Here is a 20,898-nt window from a genome sequence, read left to right on the forward strand (position 1 = left end):
TATGGTTTTTAACTCTCTTTATCCCTTCTTTTTCTTTTTTTCTTTTTTTTTTTTCCTTTTCTTTTTTTAACCCTATAATTGCAATTCTCTCTCTCTCTTTTTAATTTTTAATTTGTTTTTTAGTCAAAAAAAAATATTATTCTTTTTAAAGGACAATGTTTTATTATATTTTTTTTGGGTTATTTTATTGGTGCCAAAAGACCAACTCCTCAACCCTTTTGTCTTGACTAAACGGTGCAGTATTAACCTTCCGATAGAAACGTAAAAGGAACCAATAGTTTTATTTATCAGTTGGAGATCTTCTTGTGGAACTCCCAGCGAGCGAGAGAGATGGGAGACGAAAAGGTGAAGGCAGAGGCTCTGCAGATAATAGGGATGTTCCAAGTCCTTCCCAGACTGGTCGTCTTCGATCTCGATTATACTCTCTGGCCTTTTTACTGGTACTTTCCTCTTTTTTTTTCTTTTTTTCTTTTTTTTTTTTTTTTTTGTGGGGGGGTGGGGGGGGGGAATCCCAACTTAAACCCAACAAAAAAGTTAACTGCGTAAAAATGAAAATCAAATTGTTATAATTGTTCTGCTAGTTTTAACAAAACCCAAATGCTTGTTTCTTTTTCCTATACTCTTTTTTTTTTTTTTGGGTGATTTTTTGTTTTTTTTCCCTTATTATTGTCGAAGATTGAATCTTCACGTTAGAATTGACTAAAATCTGTATGGAATTTGAGTTTTCGTGTTTGTGTTGGATATTTGTAGAAGTTGTAGTTAATATTCAAAACGATAGCTTCGGGGTTGTGGAATGTTAGATTGAATGAATAATGTTGAGATTTAGCAGTATGGCTTTTTGGTCATGTTTTCCAAATTCATGTAGTTAAAGAAATGTGAAGTTTTTTTCTGGGCATCTTTTTATGTGCTGCCTTTAATTCATTAAATGGGGAGGTAAAACTTAAAAGAGAGGAGCAATAAATGGTTGGTTGTGTAATAAGCTTCATTGCAATCGGTTACCAGTAACAAAGAATAATGTATAATCTTTTGTTAGAATCTTTCTTTTACATATAAAATAAAACTATTTGCACTGTTTTTTTTCCTTTTTTATTTATTTTTATTTTTTTTGTAACTATAATTACTGTATTAATGCTGTGACTTTTATCACTTCTTTTCTAGTTCAGCTTTTTCCCAATTTGACGTTTCTCATATTGTTTTGCAATATGATGTAATTTATATAGAAATGGTGTTCCGCAGCATATTGCAGTTTCATTTATTTACACGTTAGATTTTTGGATAATATTGTAATCAGCGGAAAAAACTTACATCCAAGTGTTTTTTTTCCAGTGAATGTCGCTCCAAACGTGAAATGCCATCTCTGTATCCCCATGTTAAAGGCATATTACATGCCTTCAAGGAAAAGGGGATTGATATGGCCATTGCTTCCAGGTCGCCTACTGCAGATATAGCAAAAACATTTATTGAAAAGTTGAGCATCAATTCAATGTTTGTAGCCCAGGTGAGTGGTTTTCTGTTTGGCCCTTTTTAGTTTCTGTACTTGGATTTTGTTTTTTGCTTTTTCTATTTTTCCATTCGGATTGAGGAGGTAGGCCGGTGATTTGATGGCTGTAATTTCCCTTAGTAAGGATCAAGCATAACTTGCTGACTTACACTTTCTTATAATACTTTTGTTATTGAAATTTTTAAGTTTACAAAGCTCCTTCCTGAAATTTCAACCTTTAAAAGTTTTTTTTTTGTTTTTTTGTTTTTTTCCGATTTTCCTTTTCTGTTGTTACCTGTTTGTTATTAGAAGTAATAACATGCTTGCTTTGCCCTTGTAGCATGCTTATTGTCTGATGTTCATTTAAGATTATATAAACATTTTTCCTTAATGTCTAGTTTTGTCATGATATCATTGTTGAGCTACTTCCTAAAAGCTTAATCGAGATTACAATCTTGTTACTTTTTTGTGTGTTTATATATTTCACACTCCAAAAGATAGTGTAAACACCCTTTTTTTTTTTTTTGGCTGTCACTATTTTTTCTCTAATTTGGTAGGTGGACTTTTTAATCAGTACTATAAGACATAGATTGCCTGAGAAAGATGTCAATTGATGCTTTCTTTGAGAAGTTGTTGTGGCTATCACTTATCATCCATTTGTTAGCATTGCCATGTGAAGTATAATTCATCAATTGAAAATGCAGGAGATATTTTCCAGTTGGACACATAAGACGGATCATTTTCAGAGAATTCATTCTAGGACAGGGGTTCCTTTCAACTCTATGCTATTTTTTGATGATGAAGATAGGAACATCCAAGCGGTAAATTATTCTTCCACTCTCCTTTATAAAATGACTTTATGCTTTATTACAACATTTATTCACTCTTGCTGAATGAGTGAAATATTGCTGATTTTAGTTGATTTCTAATAGTTTCTAATAACTTATATGGCATTTTACACCTGATAATAAAGATGGTTTTCTGATGGCAATAACAGGTTTCGAAAATGGGGGTAACAAGCATTTTGGTGGGTAATGGGGTGAATCTCGGAGCATTGAGGCAGGGGTTGACAGAATATTCCCAAAATGTGAACAAGATTGAGAAGAACAAGCAGAGATGGCGCACAAAATTCTCCAAAAGTGCTAGTTCAACCGAGGAAAATGATCAGAAATGAACAACTAGAGATGTTGAATTTTATACCATCATTTAAGACATTGAAATTTGAAATTGTTCCCTATATTTTTGGGGAGTATTTTAGACAACTACATTGAGATTATGATTAATGATTTGTTGTACCAATTATGCAAGTGAATGCTTTCTAGATTGATTCACAGTGTAGCTAATGAGTTAAAAATAGGTATAGAAAATATCTTAATGATCCTCATTTTATAACTTACTATTTCTCTATTGAAATACATCATGATTTGTTGTATCAATTAAGCACGGGGAATGCTTTCTAGATTCAGAGTGTAGCCAAACATCTGAATGATCTTCATTTTGTAACTTACTATTTCTATACTGAACTACATCAAGCTCCTTATGATAATAACTTTTAGGCATGATGCTTAAACAATGAAAACTGTGGCTGCTAATCTTTCTTCATATGCTAGACATTGTTTCAACTTAAAAATGTTCTATGTTCAAAGGACTATTCTTTGATTAATGTTGCTTGCTTTCATTTTATATTTTCAGTCGCTTAATGGGTATTTGTCATGGAGAAGATATGGATGGGATGCTTATTATGGTTGTAGAATGGTATAAAAAGCCACCACTTGATTAGAAATTCCTATCTACAACTTCATACATTCAAATGTAGTTGAAATTCAGGAAAAAGCATTTCTCCACCTTCCCACAGAAAATATATAAATTAATATTTGATGTTACTGTACTTGATTTTATTTTATTTTATTTTCAATTTAATATTTTAGTAGTTTCAATGAATATCCAAACTAAATAAAGCATATTGTAGATGTTTACAGATTATGAAATTTCTAAGTTAATATGTTGCACTTGAAAATATATTAAACGAGGATATTTAATCACGATCTATTTTGTTTTTAGAAGGATGTATTCAATTTAGAGTTTGATGGATTTAAAATGAGTTATAAACTTTAAACGATTTGATAGATTATTATGGAATTCTAAAGACTCCATAAAGATTTTATAAGAATCCAATGAAATTTTTGGATTTAAAACTGGATTTCATATTGACAATTTTTTTTACAATTTCACTGTTAAAATCCTTTTAAATCCATTAAAATCTATCATTTTTTAAAATCTTTTAAAATCAATGACTTTTTGAATACTATCAGATTTCAAAAGAATTCTACAAAGTCCTAATTGAATACATCTAGATTTTAATAGATTTTTATAAAATTCATCAAAATCTGAATTGAATATTATTAAACTTGTAAGGATTCCTTTAAAATCTTAATCGAATACTTCTAAGCTTTTAAAACTTTTAAAATCCTTCAAATTCTAAACTGAATACATACATCTTAATTTTATTTTTTATCTTATAAATATTTCAAAATGTTTTAAATTTTTTTTATTTTATTTTACTTATTTGTTAATTCAACCCAATTATGTTATGAGTTTAATTTTAAACAAAGAAGCAGACTGTTCGTAACAAAACGCCGTTAGGTTACAGTCGTTTGGACGTTCAACTTGAGGCTTTTAGCCCACCAAAACGCGCCGTTCTCTGGTCTTTTCCGTCTCTCCGTTCGCTTCTCAGCGGCTCTCTTCGTTCGTCCATTTATCCTCTCTCTTCAATCTTCAAACTTTCTTGAAGAACGTACTTGATTTCTCTTCCCTGTTCAATCTTCAATCTAGGGCAGCTTTCATTTTCTTGGATTAGTTAGGACAAAAATAAAAAAGTAAAAAAGAATGAGCTTGATTCTGAGACTCAGACATGGATTTTGCAGAAAACCCATTTTCCCTTCAACAATGGCGGTCAATTCCTCCTCTTACCTAAACAGACAACATAAACAATTCAGTCAACCCGCAAGGCAAGTAGAAGAACAAGCAGAAGAAGAAGAAGTTGAGATTGACCAAAGGAGGCTTCCGGCTGATTACGACCCAGCAACATTTGATCCCACTGAGCATCGAAGCCCACCAACCCAGCGTGTTTTCCGGCTTGTCGACGAAATTTCTGGGCTTACCCTGAGTGAAGTTGCAGAGCTGGGTTCCATTTTGATGAAGAAAAGGGGAATGAAAGAACCCCCAGTTGTTGGAGTGATGAAACCAGGGGCTGCTGAGTTGGCTGGAATGGCTATGAAAGCTCCAACAGCAGCTAAGGAGGAGAAGAAGCCTGAAAAGACCGTTTATGAATTGAAGTTGGAGTCTTTCGAGGCTGCTTCAAAGATCAAGCTGATTAAGGAGGTGAGAAGTTTTACTGATTTGGGTCTTAAAGAAGCTAAAGAGTTGGTAGAGAAGACACCCTCTGTATTAAAGAAAGGATTGTCCAAGGAGGAAGGTGAGCAGTTAATGGAGAAGTTGAAAGCACTTGGAGCAAAAGTTGTTCTGGAATGAAAAGGGAAGTGATGATATTAATTGTATGTTGTTTTCCATTTGAGATTTGGTGGATTCAATTTTGATGGTTCTAAAGAAAGTTTTGGTCTTTCTAAATTTATATAGATCCAAATGGAAACCCATATCAGATTTCTCTGATTAATTGATAGTTCTAGGTTGTTCTTTCATTGCATTTGCATTTGAGCTTTGATAGAGTGTGGAGGCTTTCCATTTTTTTCTTATTTTCTCACTTTAAAATATTACTTTACATGTTTGCTGTCATTTTTTCTTCACACTTTGTTTTTTCCATAGCATGGAAAATATTACAATAACTTGCTATATGGCTATACCTCTCTACCTTTGTTCTGTTAATTTTATGGGTGATTGAAGCTGTGTGGAGGAAGAATTGTTTCTTTTCTGTTTTGTTTCCATGTTTTGGTATATGTTCTGGTTCCTGGTATTCCTTTTGCTTGTTGTTAGTCTAAGTCTGAATCTTCTGATGATTCATAATATTGTTTGGCAACATATGTTTCTTTTGTTTTACAAGTTGTAAGCACTGAAAACTTACCTTAAACGAATTAGTAATTTACCATTTCAAGAATCAAATTCCTTGCAAATTGCTGAATCCTAATTAGGTGTGAAAACATGAGAATCAAATTATTGGAATTTATAATTTTAATGGTTCATTTGAAGGAGTTTCAAGTTTTGGAAATGTTAGAGATTCTATTGAGTTCCTGCTATGTGCTGGTAAATAAGCATCTTTAGTAATATACTCGTATTTGTGGTGTTTTCCTGTCTTTGGTTTCTTTATTGTCTGTGAGTTTGCTTGCGTTGCAACACTATTTATTTCTTTCTGTGTTTTAACTCATTTCTTTAGTCAGCTTAGCTTTGTGGACCTTTTCTGGGGTGCACTGACACTATGTAAAACCAGTTTTTGAATTAGATATTAGATGCTGTTGACTATTAATATCTGGGGCGATCTTCTTATGAGAAGGGAAGCCATTTGGACATTTAGAATGAGTCGTCCTTTTCTTATTGTCATATCAAGTCTCTGGGACTATATTGCATTTTGGAAGTTGTACAGCTTGGTCATGTTTATAAAAATTGAAACCATTTTACCAACACATGATGTGAGAATTTTCTTGAGTTGAAAACATTATTTTATTAGCAATGTATGTATTATGTGAATGTTGATTGCTCAGCGTGGAGAGAAAAGCACCAAAGTATACTGAAGAAGCCTGAGTAAATTTTCATATCGTTACTAAATTTGTGTTAGATTACAAACTTGTAGTGCTTGACTCTCACTACATATTTAAAGTGCTAATTGATGCTTCTAGTCTCATGGTTAGGGTTGACAAAATGTCCATGACTTATGGTCTTTTGGATAATGTAGTTTCTATTTTGCCTTCTACGTTGAGATGTTTGAGGGCATAATGATTTGTGTGATTCAGTTGGAAATCTATTATTATACAGATATAGTGTGTCAAAGGTTATGTTAAGATGGATCTTTGAAATTCAATCAGACCAATAACTTTAGGGAGGAGACTATCTCCAGACCAACTCTGGCATGGTGTTTTCCCAAAAGGTCTTTGAAGATCAGGTTAGAAGATGGAGTAATGAGGTCAGGGAGCTTTAGGTTGGTAACATGTACTTTTAAGGGAGATTTACCATGCTGGCCACATTGTTTCCCCTTAATTGTAACTGCTAAAGGTTAACCTCTTTCAGCGGCGATCTTTCATGGATACTTTCTTGGAGTTTCTTTGCTGTGGCTGAGAAAGAAGTGTTAAAATTCTCTCTAGTATAATTATAAAACGCGTTATACAACATCAAATCCATTGCCAATCAAGTCTTTTTCTCGGACATCTGCAACATTTTTACTAAAAGTTTCATCACTTCTATACTTACTGGAGAATTCACCAATTTGGTTACAGCTTCTGATTCTCTTCTCATGGCTGCTTTACCCTTTTGAGTTATGTTTTTTAAGGGTTTTCTTTAGCAGCTGTTCTTTTCTTTAACATTTTGGGCATGATTTTTTTTTTTTTTTCCCTGTGGGGCGATCTATGTGTTCTTTTTTGCTGCAACTCTAATTTTGGTTCAGGTTGCTTATATTTTATGTTGAGTCTGTTAGTGGGCATCTTATACCTCTAGTAAAGGTTTCATTTTCCATTGAAGAAAAATGGTGATGTTATAGTTTTAGAAGAAAAAGAAGATAATTATTGGACAAACTATAATATGGAAAATGGTGATGTTATCTCTCTGTGTTTTAACTCATTTCCAAATATTCAGCTTAGCTTTGTAGATCTTTTCTGGGGTGCACCGACACCATGTAAAACCAGTTTTTGGAATCAGATACTATGTGCTGTCTGCTAACAAGATCAAGGGCGACCTTCTTATGAGAAGGGAATCCATTTGGACGTTAGAATGAGTTGTCCTCTTCTTATTGTCATGCCAAGTGTCTGGGACTATATTACATTCTGGAAGCCAGTATGGTGCGGCCATTTATAAAGATTGCATTTTATCTACACATGATGTGAAAGTTCTCTTAAATTTGAAACATTATTTGATTAGCAATGTATGGATTATGTGATGGTGATTGCTCAGCATGAAGAGAAAATCACCAAAGGGTATTGAAGAGGCCTGAATAAATTTTCATATTGTCAGGAAATTCATGTAAGATTTCATACTGGTAATGCTTGATTCTGGCCGCATGTTTCAAGGTCTATATTGAAGCTTCTAATCCTGCAGTTAGGATTGACAAATAGTCCATGACTTGTGGTCTTTTGGATAATGTAGTTTCCATTCCGTCTTCTATATTGAGATATTTGAGGGCATAATAATTTATGTAATTCAGTTGGAAATCTGTTATGCGGATACAAAGTGCTTAAGGTTATGTTAAGATGGATCTTTGAAATTCAATCAGACCAATAACTTTAGAGAGGAAACTATATCCAGACCAAAACCAACTCTGGCATGGTGCTTTTCCCAATAGACCTTTGAAGATCGGGGTTTAATAAGTTGGCCAGGGCATTCGAGGTTGGTACCACCTATTTTTAAGGGAGATTTACCATACTGGCCGCCTAGTTTCCCCTTAATTATAAATGCTAGAGGTTAACCTCTTTCAGTTGGTGATCATTCATCAATACTTGCTTGAAGTTTCGTTGCTGTGGCTGAGCAAGAAGTGTTAAAATTCTGTGTTAGAATCTTAAAACTCGTTATGTGAAATATAAAGCCATTGCCAATCCAGTCTTTGCTTCACACTTCTGCAAGATTTTTACTAATAAATAAATAATCCTAGTCCTTGATGGCAGCTATAAGCACCTTCTATTAGTCGTTTCACCATGTTTTCTCTAATATCTCAGTGGCTATAACATTATAGGTAAAATAATGTTTTCTAATTGACTTTAGAGAAGTCAAACTATTGGTAATAGGATCACTTTAGATGTTTGGATACCAAATGAATGAAAATTAAAACTTTTACGGTCCAAAATGAACTTGTGAAATGAGATAATATAGGACCTCTTAAATGGAGCTGTGACTGAAAAGATATTTTCTGTGAGCAATTTATTTGTTATCAAAAGAACACTGCTCTTAATGCAGAAAAAAACATTGTAAAAATAAATAAATGATAATGATATGTATCATCTTAAAATTAGGACACTCTCAAACCAGTTGTATTTAAGAATTCAGTGGGATCATCACAAATAACCTAAATAACAGCGGCATTGGCTTGTCTTGATTTTCTTTAATTTTAAGCGTAGACTGTAGTTGAACTTCTTCCCTTGTGCCTTTTGTTTCATAGCGACACCTGTGTTTCTAAAATTACAAAAGTATGCCATCGTATTTCATTTTTGTCGTATTTATTCACAATTTTTGAATTTTGGGCGTTATTGAGTGTACAAGGTAGATTTTGCAACCAAAATGAAGAGTATAAAACAAAGAATATGTTCTTACAACTAACCCTCATTATGCAATCTTGATATTAAGTTCCTGGTACTTCAATGTGCTAAATCATATACTTGAGATAGCACATCCGTTAAGAATGGTGCACCACCAAATAGATCATCTCCCTTAGATTTGGAAATGAGATAAATGGAAAAACCAGTATGGAATGCGGACTCAAAGGTTCTTGACAAGCTCACATTACATAGTTCCCACACAGCAAGTGAAAAAGTCAAATGAGTTCTCTCAAATGAACAATAAAATTCAAGAATCACTGAAATTTTGTGTACATTAGTATCTTTTGTGTTATCTAAAACGTACAACAGAGAAGTAGGAACAAGGAGAATGTCTGCTCCGGTGCTGGTTCTACCTCGAAAACTACAGTCCAGGGACCATATGTAAGATTGACGTTGTCCAGTTCTATCATTGCTGATCTGACTTCCTTCTGATACCCCTCATATTTTTGGAAACTGTATGCACAAGAACACAAGACCAGTCATGCAATACCGAACACGTTAAACAATTTGACTCTAATACTATGTTAAATTACAGTCAATCCTAAAAGAATAAGCTTCTAAATGAGAGCATGTGGTTATGATAACATACACATAATATTTCAATTAGAACCAAAATCCAAAAGCATAAATGTCAACAGATCATGATTATCAGTGGAGCATTACATTCCCATATGGAAATGCATTTTCTGTCTCCCTGAATGGAATCACCTTATTCAAAATTATTAGCAGGACAAATAAAAAGCATCTTTCTAAATTTAACAATCCTGCATTTTCTATACACAAATATGTATAAATATGTTTGTTTGTGTTTGTTGTGTGTGTATTTTAACCTTTTATCACTGGAAGCGCCTAATATTCAAAGACCCTCTACTTGTTCAAGCACGTTCATGTTCTATAAAAGAGTGGGCTTCACAAGGTTGTATTATTAACCATCATATAGTTCTACATGATCCTAAAAGTTTTAAGGCAGAAACAGCTTCAACAATTGTGATACAGAAAATCCAGAAAGCTTCTTCTGCACTTCATGAACAGCCTGACCTCAGACATTCAAAGCACAATACTTTTAATCTTCTTCTGAAACTAGCTACTAATGAATATTGAGTTGTAAAGTTGCATGAAGAAGCATTTTACTTCTGTATGTATTTAAACGGTTGCTCTTAAATAAATCTTTATTATGAAACATTTCTTCTCTGAAACACTAGTTGTCAATGTCATTCTAAAACAAGGAATCAATTAGTGAATTACCTTATGCCATTCGAAGTCAGATAATCAATGCTTCCCTTCATTAATATCTGCTAAAGGTTAACCTCTTGGAGAGGTGACCTTTCATCGCTACTTGCTTGAAGTTTCTTTGCTGTGGTTGACAAAGTGTTAGAATTCTCTCTTGTAGAACTATGGAGCTTGTTATGCACCATCAAATCCTTAGCTGGACCAGTCTCTTCCTCAGACTTCTGAAACATTTTTCTTAAAGTATCCATCATTTCTACATCCTCACTGGAAAAGTCACCAATTCGATTACAGATATCTTCAAAAATATTTAAAGTTTCCTCCCTTTCTGTCGATAGCTTCATGATGTCTTGCAGGAGAACTCCATTTTCAAACTCAAGCTGCTTGACTATGCCCTCCATTCTCTCTTGTTCATCCACCAATTTTTTGGTTTCCAATCTGTCAGTTTCCACTAACAATTGAAGCTGCTCTGCTTCATGTTTCATGTACAACAAGGATTCTTCCTGTTGTTTCAGTCTATGGTGGGAGCTACATACCTCTTTTTCCAAATCACAGATTATCTTGTTCTTCTCTTCAGTTTCTACCTCAGTCAGGCACATGCTTTTCTTCAGAGCTTCAGTAAGCACATCAATTTTTACCTGGTTTTCTACAACATGTGCAAAAGAGGAAGTAACTGCACTCGTCAACTCTTGCTCTAATGACAATGTCAACAACTGGAGGGCTTTAATTCTACATTCTTTCTCATCCATGTACTTTAAAAGAGTCTCCCTCTCCAGTCCAAAAGCTTTCTCTGCATCCAACCGTGCAAGGGTTGCAGCTTCTGATTCTCTTCTCGTTGACTCTTGCTTCACCTCACTAATCTCTTTTTGCTGATTCTCTATCCAATAGTCCATTACCTTAGCAATTTGGTAAAGGTTGTTTTTTCGCTGTAGGGTGATCTCCATTTCCTCTGTTTTTGCAGCAAGTCTAGATTCCATTAATATAATATGCTGCTGCTGATCTTCAATCTTCCTTTCTTGCTCTTTTGATGTGCAGATAAGGCTTTCTTTCTCATGCTCAAGAGTTTGCACGGTATCAGATAGTGAAAGAAGGGATTTCTCCATTTGTCTACAAGTTTCTTGCTTTTCTTCAACACATGCCTTTAGCCTTTTAGCATTAGATTCCCAGTGCTGTAACTGATGCTTTAATTGACTTGTTTCATGAATTTTCTCAGCCAATTCAAGATTTGCCCTTTCTAAAGCCTCTGAAACATCTCTTTTATCATCATTTGCTCTACTTTCAATACGCAGAAGTTGTTCTTTCAAGTTAGATTGACATACTGATGATTCCTGAAGCATCCTTTTATGTTGTTGAAGCTCCTCTTCCAAGAAAACTCTTTGCTGTTCCATAAGTTCTAACGACTCTACCCTCTTCATTAAGGCTTCTACTTTCTCATGTTCTTGTGACAGTTCAAGTTGCAAATTATCTAAATTACTACTTTTCATCTTCAACTGTTCTGTAAGTAGAGAAAACTTATCTTGCTTCTCTTTGTTGCTTACCTGCATTTCAGCATTTGCACCAAATGTAATAGAGTAAGCCCCTGAAAGTTCTGATTTGAAGATTGTTAGTAATATTGGGATCTGTTGATTCAAAACCTCAATGATGGTATAGCAACTTTCCAGATCGATGTGAAGCTTCTTCATCTGTTCCTCTTTATGTTTCAATTCAGACTTATAACTACTTATATCTCCTTTCATCTTCTCTATTTGAGATAACCATCCAGATTCTTTATCTTTCAGATTTCTGGAACAACGACTATGTACTTGCTCCAAGCCTCTAAGCTTGTTCCGCAGCTTATTTAAAGAAGTAACTCCAGCATTTCTGATTTGAGACTCTTGAAGTTCTTTAAGTGATTCCATTAGTTCCTGATTCTCTTTCTCAAGATGGCTGATTTTAAATGCCATCTCCTTTGCAAGTGTCTCTTTTATTCCCAGTGTATTCCTTAGCTTTGCCATCTCTACATTTCTTTGTGTACTCAAGGTTTCGATCTCTGACTTTTCTTCTTCACAGTGGGCAAAGAAATTGCCAAAGCGTGATTCAAACTCGGATACTTGGATCTCCAGAAGTTTTCTTCTGCTTTCTTCATGAACCAAAGCTTGGTCGCATGCCTCTAAACGTGTTTGAAGGCCTTCAAGAATTCTAGTTTGAGAATCCAGGTTTGTCTGCAATGAAGAAATTTCTTTGATTAGTGCTGATTTTTCCTTCTCCCACTCCTCCTTATTCATTTGGAACTGGTCTTGGAGCCCTTTGTGAGCTTCTTCAAGATGCTGAAACTGTTCTTTCTTCCATTTTAACTGATCTTGAACCTTTTCATTTTCATCCTCCAATTTAAGTATTACATCATCTCTCTGCCTAAGTTCTTTAGATTCTTGGTTCCTTTGCTCTGCTTCGAAAAGCTTTTTCTCTGTCACCGATAAAAGTTTTCTAATGCCCACAATCTCCTGATTACTGGCACACACATTCTGCTCCAATTCTTTATTTCTAGTGGTTACTTCATCTAAAGCATGCACCAACTCCCTATTTTTTCCTTCCATATTTTGCAATTTCTGCCCAAAATCAGCTTTCAGATTCTCATTCACAGAACTCAAATTCCTAAGAAACAACTCCTTTTCATGCAAACAAGATTCAAGCTTTCCAGAATATTGCCTTGCTTCAGCAATTTCCTCGGACTTGACATTTAGCTCTTGGGTTTGTTTCTCAATTTTCTGCTCAGTTTCTTCACATTTGAGTAATTGTTCATTGTAAGCTTTCTTCAAGCTCTCGAAAAGTTGTGTCTTACTCTGGTATTCAGCCTTGAGCTTCTCCATCTCTGCTTTGACATCGTTCAATTCTTTGCATACATCATCCATTTTTCCTTCTCTAGGAAAATTAAATTTTAAGAATCTCTGATGGTGGTAAAACTGAAAGTGGGAAAAAAATATGTCAAACAACTGGATCTCATTTATCATGGTGCACATAGATAAGTATATACCACAGAAAAGCCTTGCATCTACTATCCACCTCCCCCAGCACAAACACAAACGTGATATGGAGTTTTCCAATATTAACATGACCAAAAGAAAGTAATAAATATTACAATAAGGTAGCACATCAAAATAAAAGCTTTTATAATTGAAGGCATTCCATATAAATCGTACAACTTACTGTTTGCTGGTTGTTGAAGTAGGAAGAGGAAACTAATCAATATAGATTCCAAGCAGAATAAACTAAAGTTTTTATTGTACGGAGTTTCACTGAATGAACTAATTGAGTTCTTGAATTTAGTAATACTTTAGAAAGATGTTCAGCTGATAAACAAGAGTATCTTCATGGAATTGAGAAACAATGCAGGCAAGTGGAAATAACAAAGTTGAAGTTCTAATTCCGCATCCCTTCGTCCAGATTTATGATCCACCTATAAAGAATTGCTTTCATTGGGTTCCTCAAAAACAATACTTTTCCTTCATTTTCTGAATGTTCTATCTCTATTTGTTCAATATTTTCTCTTTGTTTCTAAAAAAATAAGTAAAATTACAGTAGGCACTTATAAACAAAAGTAGAACCTCATAGTTTTTTTTTTTCCCCCAAAAAAATGGAAGTACAATTTCGTGGATGCAAAATACCACGGACAGAGATCGAAAACACCTTCCACATGTTCAAGCAAAAATTGTTAAATTACACGAGATAAAACATTCTAATTAAGTGAGAAAATGCACAAGAAAATTGCTAACAAGCCAATTGAAGAAACAAAAAAGATGTATTTAACCAATATCAGCACCCTTATAGCTTGGAACTTGAAGGAAGATCTATAATGTGCAAAGCAAATTTGTAGGTTTACTTTTTGCAGACGTAAACATTCCAATCCTGAGAAAACAGCTCTATCAATTTTCAGTTTACAACCATCTTTTTCCTATATATATATTTTTTTATTTTCTCGAGAACCAAACAGGACCCCAAAAAAAAATAAATAAATAAAGAAGCCCTAGAGAAGTTGAACGCAAGAAAGATGAAAGACGGAATTTTAGCACAAACAAACACCAGAATACAGATGAACTGGAAATGATCTGAAAAACAAACTCGAAAAATAAAGAAAGAAAGTAGAGAAACCTGTGACTATAAGATCCAGTCTCACCAAAACGCCATGAAAACAGAGAGAGACAGAGAGAGACGCTGGTGTGTGTGAAGCGGGAATCAGGCTTTAATTTCGTAGGTTTGAAATACGAGTCCGACTGTGCAAGTAGCGCCAACATTGCAACTTTATTTATTTTTCAAAAAAAAAAAAAACATTGCAACTTTATTTATTTATTTATTTGGTAATAATTGCAACTTTATTTATATCACTCACTCCCTCTCCCCTATTTTGTCTTGGGTTTAGCATCTATGCCCCTCTATTATTAAATTTTTGCAGTTTAGTCCTCTTTTTTTTTTCGAACATTTTAAATCCTTTAATTTCAATTTTTCTTTTTGCACTTTGAACTTTCGTCCAATTTTTTTTGCCTTTTTAATAGTTTTATGCAGTATCCTAAAAGGCCAATTTAGGCTTTATCTTGGTAAGCCTAGGCTTCACTTTGGAGAAAATGCTTAATCTTGAAGTAAAGTTTAGAAAAAGGCAGTCAAAACTATATTGACAGCCTAATGAGTACTTAGTGCCATGAGGCATAAGTCTTTTTCATCATTTTTTTGAAGATTAAGTTTTTTTTTTTTTAAAAAAAAAAGGATAAAAAAGAATTTATAAGAAATTAGAAAAAATAAAAAAAGGAAGAAAGGAAAATTGTTGTTAAAAAAAAAAAAAATTATTCAGCAAAATCCTTATCTATATGTACTACATGGTTCATATGTTCAAGAGGAAAAAATATTAATAAATTATAAACATTAAGCTACATAGTTTTAAAAGAAGGGGAATAAATTGGAATACAATAAAGAGATCGACAAGAATTGGTTAAATTATTCTTATATTTAAATTCTATAATATAAGAATTATTAAGGAATCATATGCTTGGATAATATATAAGACTAAATATTTTTTATTGGAAATTTAGAAAGGATGGAGTTCCCATGAAATGATTATGAATAGATTTTCGCTAATTAAAGAGAGATAAAAATTAGTTAGACTATGGTTATATTTAAATTCTATATTATAAAAATTATTAGACAAATTTTTTTTATTGAAAATTTGAAATTACAAACTTTTCATGAACTTATTATGAATAAATGTTTGTTAATTTATATTAGTTGCATGTATTATTATGACATAGACTTATATATATTTTGATTTTCAAAATATAAATTATTTTATTAACTTAGTCGTGTGATGTAATTAAAATAATAATAAAAATAATAAAATGCTATATTATGTCCAGGCTTCGTCTGGCTACACTTAAGTTTATAAAGCATTTTTTTTTTTTTTTTTTTTGGTAAATAGACTTAAGTTTATAAAACTTAAAGATTTAAGCTCGCTACCTTATCACATCTTACACTTTCTATAAAATTTAGTTTTAAGGCATTGGATGTATTTACAGTAAGAATAAAAGTAACAAAATTATAAAACTGGATAACTTCAGAAAATTCATTTATGTTGCATTAAGTGTGTCAAAACTACTCAAAAAATAAACAAAAAAGGATTAAAAAAGCAAAGTGCAAAAAGTTTTGAAATTTAAAAACCAAAAACATAAGTTTAATAATTGATGGGTATAGGCGCTAAATGCCCTTTTCTTTTTAGTTATTTCCTTTTGCATACATGTTGGGAAAATAAATATTTTTAATTTCCTTTTGTTTAGATGACTATTTAAAGTGTTATTATTATTATTATTTTTCTTTTTTGCAAAATTTTGTTTTTCAATATCTATTAAAATTATATATACCATCTCTGCAAATAAAATGGTTTCAAATTCTATTAAAAATGGTTTTAAAATAAACTTGACGCCTTTTTCTCAACCCTCAAGAATCACTTTTTATTATCATTAGTTCTTTTAAAATGTTGTAAATGTGTTTTGAAAAATGAGATTCAAATGAAATAAAATTATTATTTTCTTTATTAAAGCAAAAAAAAAAAATTAAAAAAAAAAAATATATATATATATATATATATTGAGTAATCTCCTGTGGATACAAAAGGAAAAACCAAAGTCATCTCCATAAGCATGCTTTGACATTGTAAGGCTATCTTTCCCAAATCCAACCATTTGAAATAAATCACACTCATAATTTTCAGATAATGAAACAAAATTTGACGTTCCACATGTATACAAAAATAAATAGGCTCCTATCTTGTATCCAAACTAACAGATCAATGAATGTAAGAACAAGAGCATTGTTGTCTTAGTTAAAACAGTTCACAGGAATTGGTTTGGTGGCCTCTGTTGTCCTCAACAATGATACAAATTTTGGCTGCTATTGCAAAGCGTCACAGATGAAATGACGATTCGCTCAACAATGTTATAAATTTTGAGCTACCATTGCAAAATGCTTCAAGCCCTTTCCTCGATAAGTAATTGTTCAAGTTCCTCCCTACGCCGCTCCAATTCCTGTAATTTTTAATATAGAGTAAGTTTCAGAACCAAGAGGGGAAAAAAAAAAAAAAAAAAAAAAAGATTAAAAAAAGGAAACTTGTTCCAGAAAAACAAAACCAGAACTATAAGTGGCAGAAATTTGCATATTCAGTAAACCACCATAAATTTAAAGTTACATCTAGAACTGCCGTATGTTAGCAGTTAGAAGTTATATAATAACAAGCACCATACTTGTTAAACTAATTCAGTATGATAGCTTACCTCTAGATCCTTTACTGCCTGCTCCCTTGTAGTTTCTTTTTGCTGGCGAGAACGTTTGAGGAAGCCAATGCATAGGATTCCCTTAAAATTGGTAAAAGCAAGTATTAAATATACCAGTTTATTGTAGAAAAACTCAAGGAGAAAACTCAAGGAGAAAAGCGAGAAACTAAGACCAACACACAAGTCTACTAAAAACGAAAACATAGAGAATATAGATAGCAAAAATGCAATATTTATCACAAAGTAAAATAACCAGAGGTGATATGGAAATTTATAAATCATATTCTTGTGCCAGCAATCTCTATCACGTTGAGTACAGGAGCAATGTTGAGCCATTAAGAATCTTAATTTAACTAAGAAACAGAGTGTCAAAGAACAATATTAAAATTTTGATTAAAGCACTATGACGAGACAAGTTTTGGTAAAGTATCTAAACCAGGAATGCAACTTAGAGAAAGAACTACCTCGGCAGATATACAAAAAAGTAATGTTATGCATGAATAGAGGACTCACTCACTCAGTCCTGAGACTCCTGACATAACAAATGATGCTTATCTATTTACATACCATAAAAACATAGACTACACCACAAGCAAGAAGCAAATAGCTTGCTATGTTCTGAAGAAGAATAAGGTCCTTCTGCTTGCTAGAATAATCAGGAAAAGCTCTTGTCATAACAGCAACGCTGAAGAAAACAATCATGAGTTTAGAAATTGAGTGAGAATAAGTCAGTCTGTGCATTCATGTGTGCAAAGAGATAAATCTTGCTTGTGCATCGTGCAAAGATATAAATCTTGCTTGCATATTTCTGGACATTCAACCAAAAATTTGTAATCCTATATTCATAATCTCTAATTGAAATTATATTGTCACATGGCTAGGAAATATGTGCTTGTTGAATGAACTGTAGACTTCCTAATGAATAAAAAGGAAAGTTGGATTTGGGAGCTTATTGGTATTAAGGTATGGTGGTTATGAGATGCAGGGGCATCAGACGTCTATGGTGGTTTGCAGATTGATGGTGGTGGAGGGTTGGGAGAGATGAGAAAAAACAATAAATCTCTTACTGAAGACATACAAGATCTGCAGCATACCCCTGCCAGCCCAATACTCCAGAACCTGCAAAAGGTTATTGCAAATATGATTAGCTAAATGGAGGAAAAATCCAACCTTAATACTGCACGAAATTCTGCAGTCAGAAAAGGTCTTCAAAGGTATATTGTTTTGGCATGTTAACTCAAGATTAAGGAAGACTGCACAAGAAGAGAGAGAGAGAGAGAGAGAGAGAGAGAGAGAGAGAGAGAGATCCATCCACCACGATATATGATCTGATTATTATGAGTATCTAGATTAAGTTTTGACATAAGAAGCTTACATATAATTTTCTTAAAAGTAGATGCAGAGTGTATCACTGTCACAGTTTTAAACTCTCTGTACGTGTTTGGTGTGTGAATTACATTCTCATGTAGCGCACAGACTCTTGAAGCAGCTTCCCCATAGCATTTAAAAGTGCACAAATGGCCGGTCGAGATATTTAACAAATGGAGAAAGGGAAATGGAAAATCATATTCAATAAAATTTCTACTCTTTTCATTTTGTCTTCTTAGCTACAGAATACAAAGAATCATACACTTGTTTTGCAGTTCTCTTGATGTCATATTTCAATTCTATACATTAATAAAAACACTCTCGAGGGACACAACACCACAAATATAAGAAATTTTTAGGATTAGCTTTCTATGAGAATGTCTTGTTTAGAGATATTAGCTTCCTATGAAAGTTACTCCCAGAGTCCTAGTTCTACCAATGAATATTTGGCGGTGAATGACATAGATGCCACCCCAAAAAACAGTTGTAAATGAACTGAATAGTCTGCAGTGCCTAACTTAAATTGACAGAATATTCTACGACATCCAGCAGTGGTAACCTCAAACTAATATCTGTTTGACAGCACTAGTAGACAATGACATGCAATCCACATGAACAATATTAAGTACTTCATATACAAGCTTTTGAGTTATGGTGCCAAACAAACATAGAAAGAAAGGAAGAAAAAAATAATTTTCAAATATGACAAGTAGTAATCTGAAAATTGTGGAGAGTTATTGACATTCACTACCGAATCAATTTCTTTCCTAATTGAAAACTACCAAATAAAATGTATATAGTTGTCCAAGAGTTGTGGAAAAATGAAGCAAAACTCCTAAATAAACATTGAACCCTAACTAAACTAAGAGCCATTCTTTACATATTTTAAATAGAAATATATATATATATATATATATAGCATTGTTCCTTTGTACATCTTATTCATTTTCAATTAACAGCTTTGGTCTGCATTTACTAAGAAAGGGAGCATGAAAATGATGCTCCCTGTAGCAAATAATTTAGCTTGACGAATCAGTATCAACATGACTATCTTTGAACTTGGAATAGATTTCAGGCTTGTAATGTTCTTATTAATTAGTAACTTCTGCTCAAATTCATAGATAAAGATTAATAGGAAAATAACAATAGATTCTTGAAAAATATATATTATATTTTTTTATGTCTTAACTGTATTGATAAGGATATATTATACATATATACACGATAATTACCCCAAAAAATAAAAAAATAAAAAAATAGTTATCCTATAACCCTTTCTTCTATTTACAACTAAGTAATCTGCTTAAGATAATACCCTTATCATGGGTTTATCTTCTATCATAACAGCTATTAATTGGTTTTCTCAAATTATCACAACTGTCGGAACATCCGTCGGGTGTGGATAGTTTATCGCTTTCTTTAAAAAAAAAAAAAAAAAAACTACTTGCAAACAAGAAATGCTTCAACCAGCTCAAATATTATTTCAATCATGTTCAACTGAGATCAAAGAATAAAGACGAACCTTCCAGAACTTGATGATGAATTCCCACTCTGTCTCGGCCAGAACCACAAAAGCTGCAATCAAAACTGCATAACACCGAAATATCCCATCGAAAACCTACATTAAACAATCACAAAGATTAATTCCACAGCTACACATTTATATGTACTTCTGTATAAAATATAACACACACAGAGAGAGAGAGAGAGAGAGAGAGAGAGAGAGTTACATCAGATCCGTCCTTGAAAGATCGAATGGCGGAGAGAATATTAACAGCAATACAGAGAATGGCCGTAAGAGAGGTTATGACGCTGAAGCACTTACACACCACCAAGAAAGGGTCCGGCCTCGTTCGCAATCTGGTGGAGCCGCCCGAAGTCGAAGACACTCTCGTCAAGCTCTCTCCTCCTCCTCCTCCTTCTCCTTCCCCTTCTCTCGGCATATCGAAAAAATATTCCCGCAGTTTCTCGACCTCCCGAGAAAATCCTCTCAGCTACGAGAAAATTTCCTTCTTTCGCTGGTATTAACGAAACCCCAAGTCCTTTGAGGGAACTTGCTGTCACTTGCTTATTAGCAATCGTGGAGTTCTCCAACAGAAACTTTTGACCGTTTCGAGCAATTCTTAATTTTTATCACTTTCAAAAAGCGGGATTCTTTCACCTGCTATTCAAGGCAACCCCAATTGGGAACCGAAACCTGACCGTTACCAATTTGGTATACTGACACGTGGCGGTAAGTTGTTTTCTTCCAGCATCTTGGCTTAGATTTCTTGCCACGTTTCATCAACTGTATGGATGTTTTTAGTTCTTCATGGGCCCCATACTTCTTAGGTGGATTGAATTGTGTGATGAATTGGCAACCGTGGCTTTGATATAGGATGTTAGTCAATGCTTCATATTGAGTTTGACCATTGACTAGCAGTTGATTCTTACGCTGCACCGACTTTATATTATTGCATCATAGGTGCTTAATTTTAATTTACCTCTTTTTTTTTTCTTTTTTTTTAATAAGATAAATATAATTGAAAAAAGATTTTTAATCTATACTTATAATTTAATAATTATTGTT

The 20,898-nt window shown here is 33.3% G+C and overlaps 4 protein-coding genes across 4 annotated transcripts; 2 read left to right on the forward strand and 2 right to left on the reverse strand.

Annotated features, from left to right (window-relative positions):
* Window positions 1-228: 228 nt before the first annotated feature.
* LOC107427888 (uncharacterized) lies at window positions 229-2,916 on the forward strand. The gene is made up of 4 exons (XM_016038291.4): window positions 229-440; window positions 1,327-1,498; window positions 2,185-2,301; window positions 2,478-2,916. Exons 1-4 carry the CDS (start codon window positions 331-333, stop codon window positions 2,652-2,654), a joined length of 576 nt encoding a protein of 191 aa, XP_015893777.3. The 5' UTR covers window positions 229-330; the 3' UTR covers window positions 2,655-2,916.
* Window positions 2,917-4,150: 1,234 nt separating this feature from the next.
* LOC107427889 (uncharacterized) lies at window positions 4,151-5,178 on the forward strand. The gene has a single exon (XM_016038292.4). It carries the CDS (start codon window positions 4,367-4,369, stop codon window positions 5,009-5,011), a length of 645 nt encoding a protein of 214 aa, XP_015893778.3. The 5' UTR covers window positions 4,151-4,366; the 3' UTR covers window positions 5,012-5,178.
* A 3,900-nt stretch (window positions 5,179-9,078) lies between these two features.
* On the reverse strand, window positions 9,079-14,435 carry LOC107427876 (uncharacterized protein At4g38062). The gene is made up of 3 exons (XM_016038279.4): window positions 14,299-14,435; window positions 10,192-13,112; window positions 9,079-9,399 (listed from the first exon to the last, which is right to left on the reverse strand). The coding sequence occupies exon 2, from the start codon at window positions 13,059-13,061 to the stop codon at window positions 10,242-10,244; it is 2,820 nt and encodes a 939-aa protein (XP_015893765.3). The 5' UTR covers window positions 13,062-13,112; window positions 14,299-14,435; the 3' UTR covers window positions 9,079-9,399; window positions 10,192-10,241.
* Window positions 14,436-16,372: 1,937 nt separating this feature from the next.
* LOC107427886 (uncharacterized) lies at window positions 16,373-20,452 on the reverse strand. The gene is made up of 6 exons (XM_060811595.1): window positions 20,060-20,452; window positions 19,852-19,947; window positions 18,040-18,080; window positions 17,529-17,646; window positions 16,962-17,042; window positions 16,373-16,715 (listed from the first exon to the last, which is right to left on the reverse strand). The coding sequence occupies exons 1-6, from the start codon at window positions 20,270-20,272 to the stop codon at window positions 16,659-16,661; spliced, it is 606 nt and encodes a 201-aa protein (XP_060667578.1). The 5' UTR covers window positions 20,273-20,452; the 3' UTR covers window positions 16,373-16,658.
* Window positions 20,453-20,898: the final 446 nt, after the last annotated feature.

Source organism: Ziziphus jujuba, chromosome 9, assembly GCF_031755915.1.
Source record: "Ziziphus jujuba cultivar Dongzao chromosome 9, ASM3175591v1".
NCBI lineage: Eukaryota > Viridiplantae > Streptophyta > Magnoliopsida > Rosales > Rhamnaceae > Ziziphus > Ziziphus jujuba.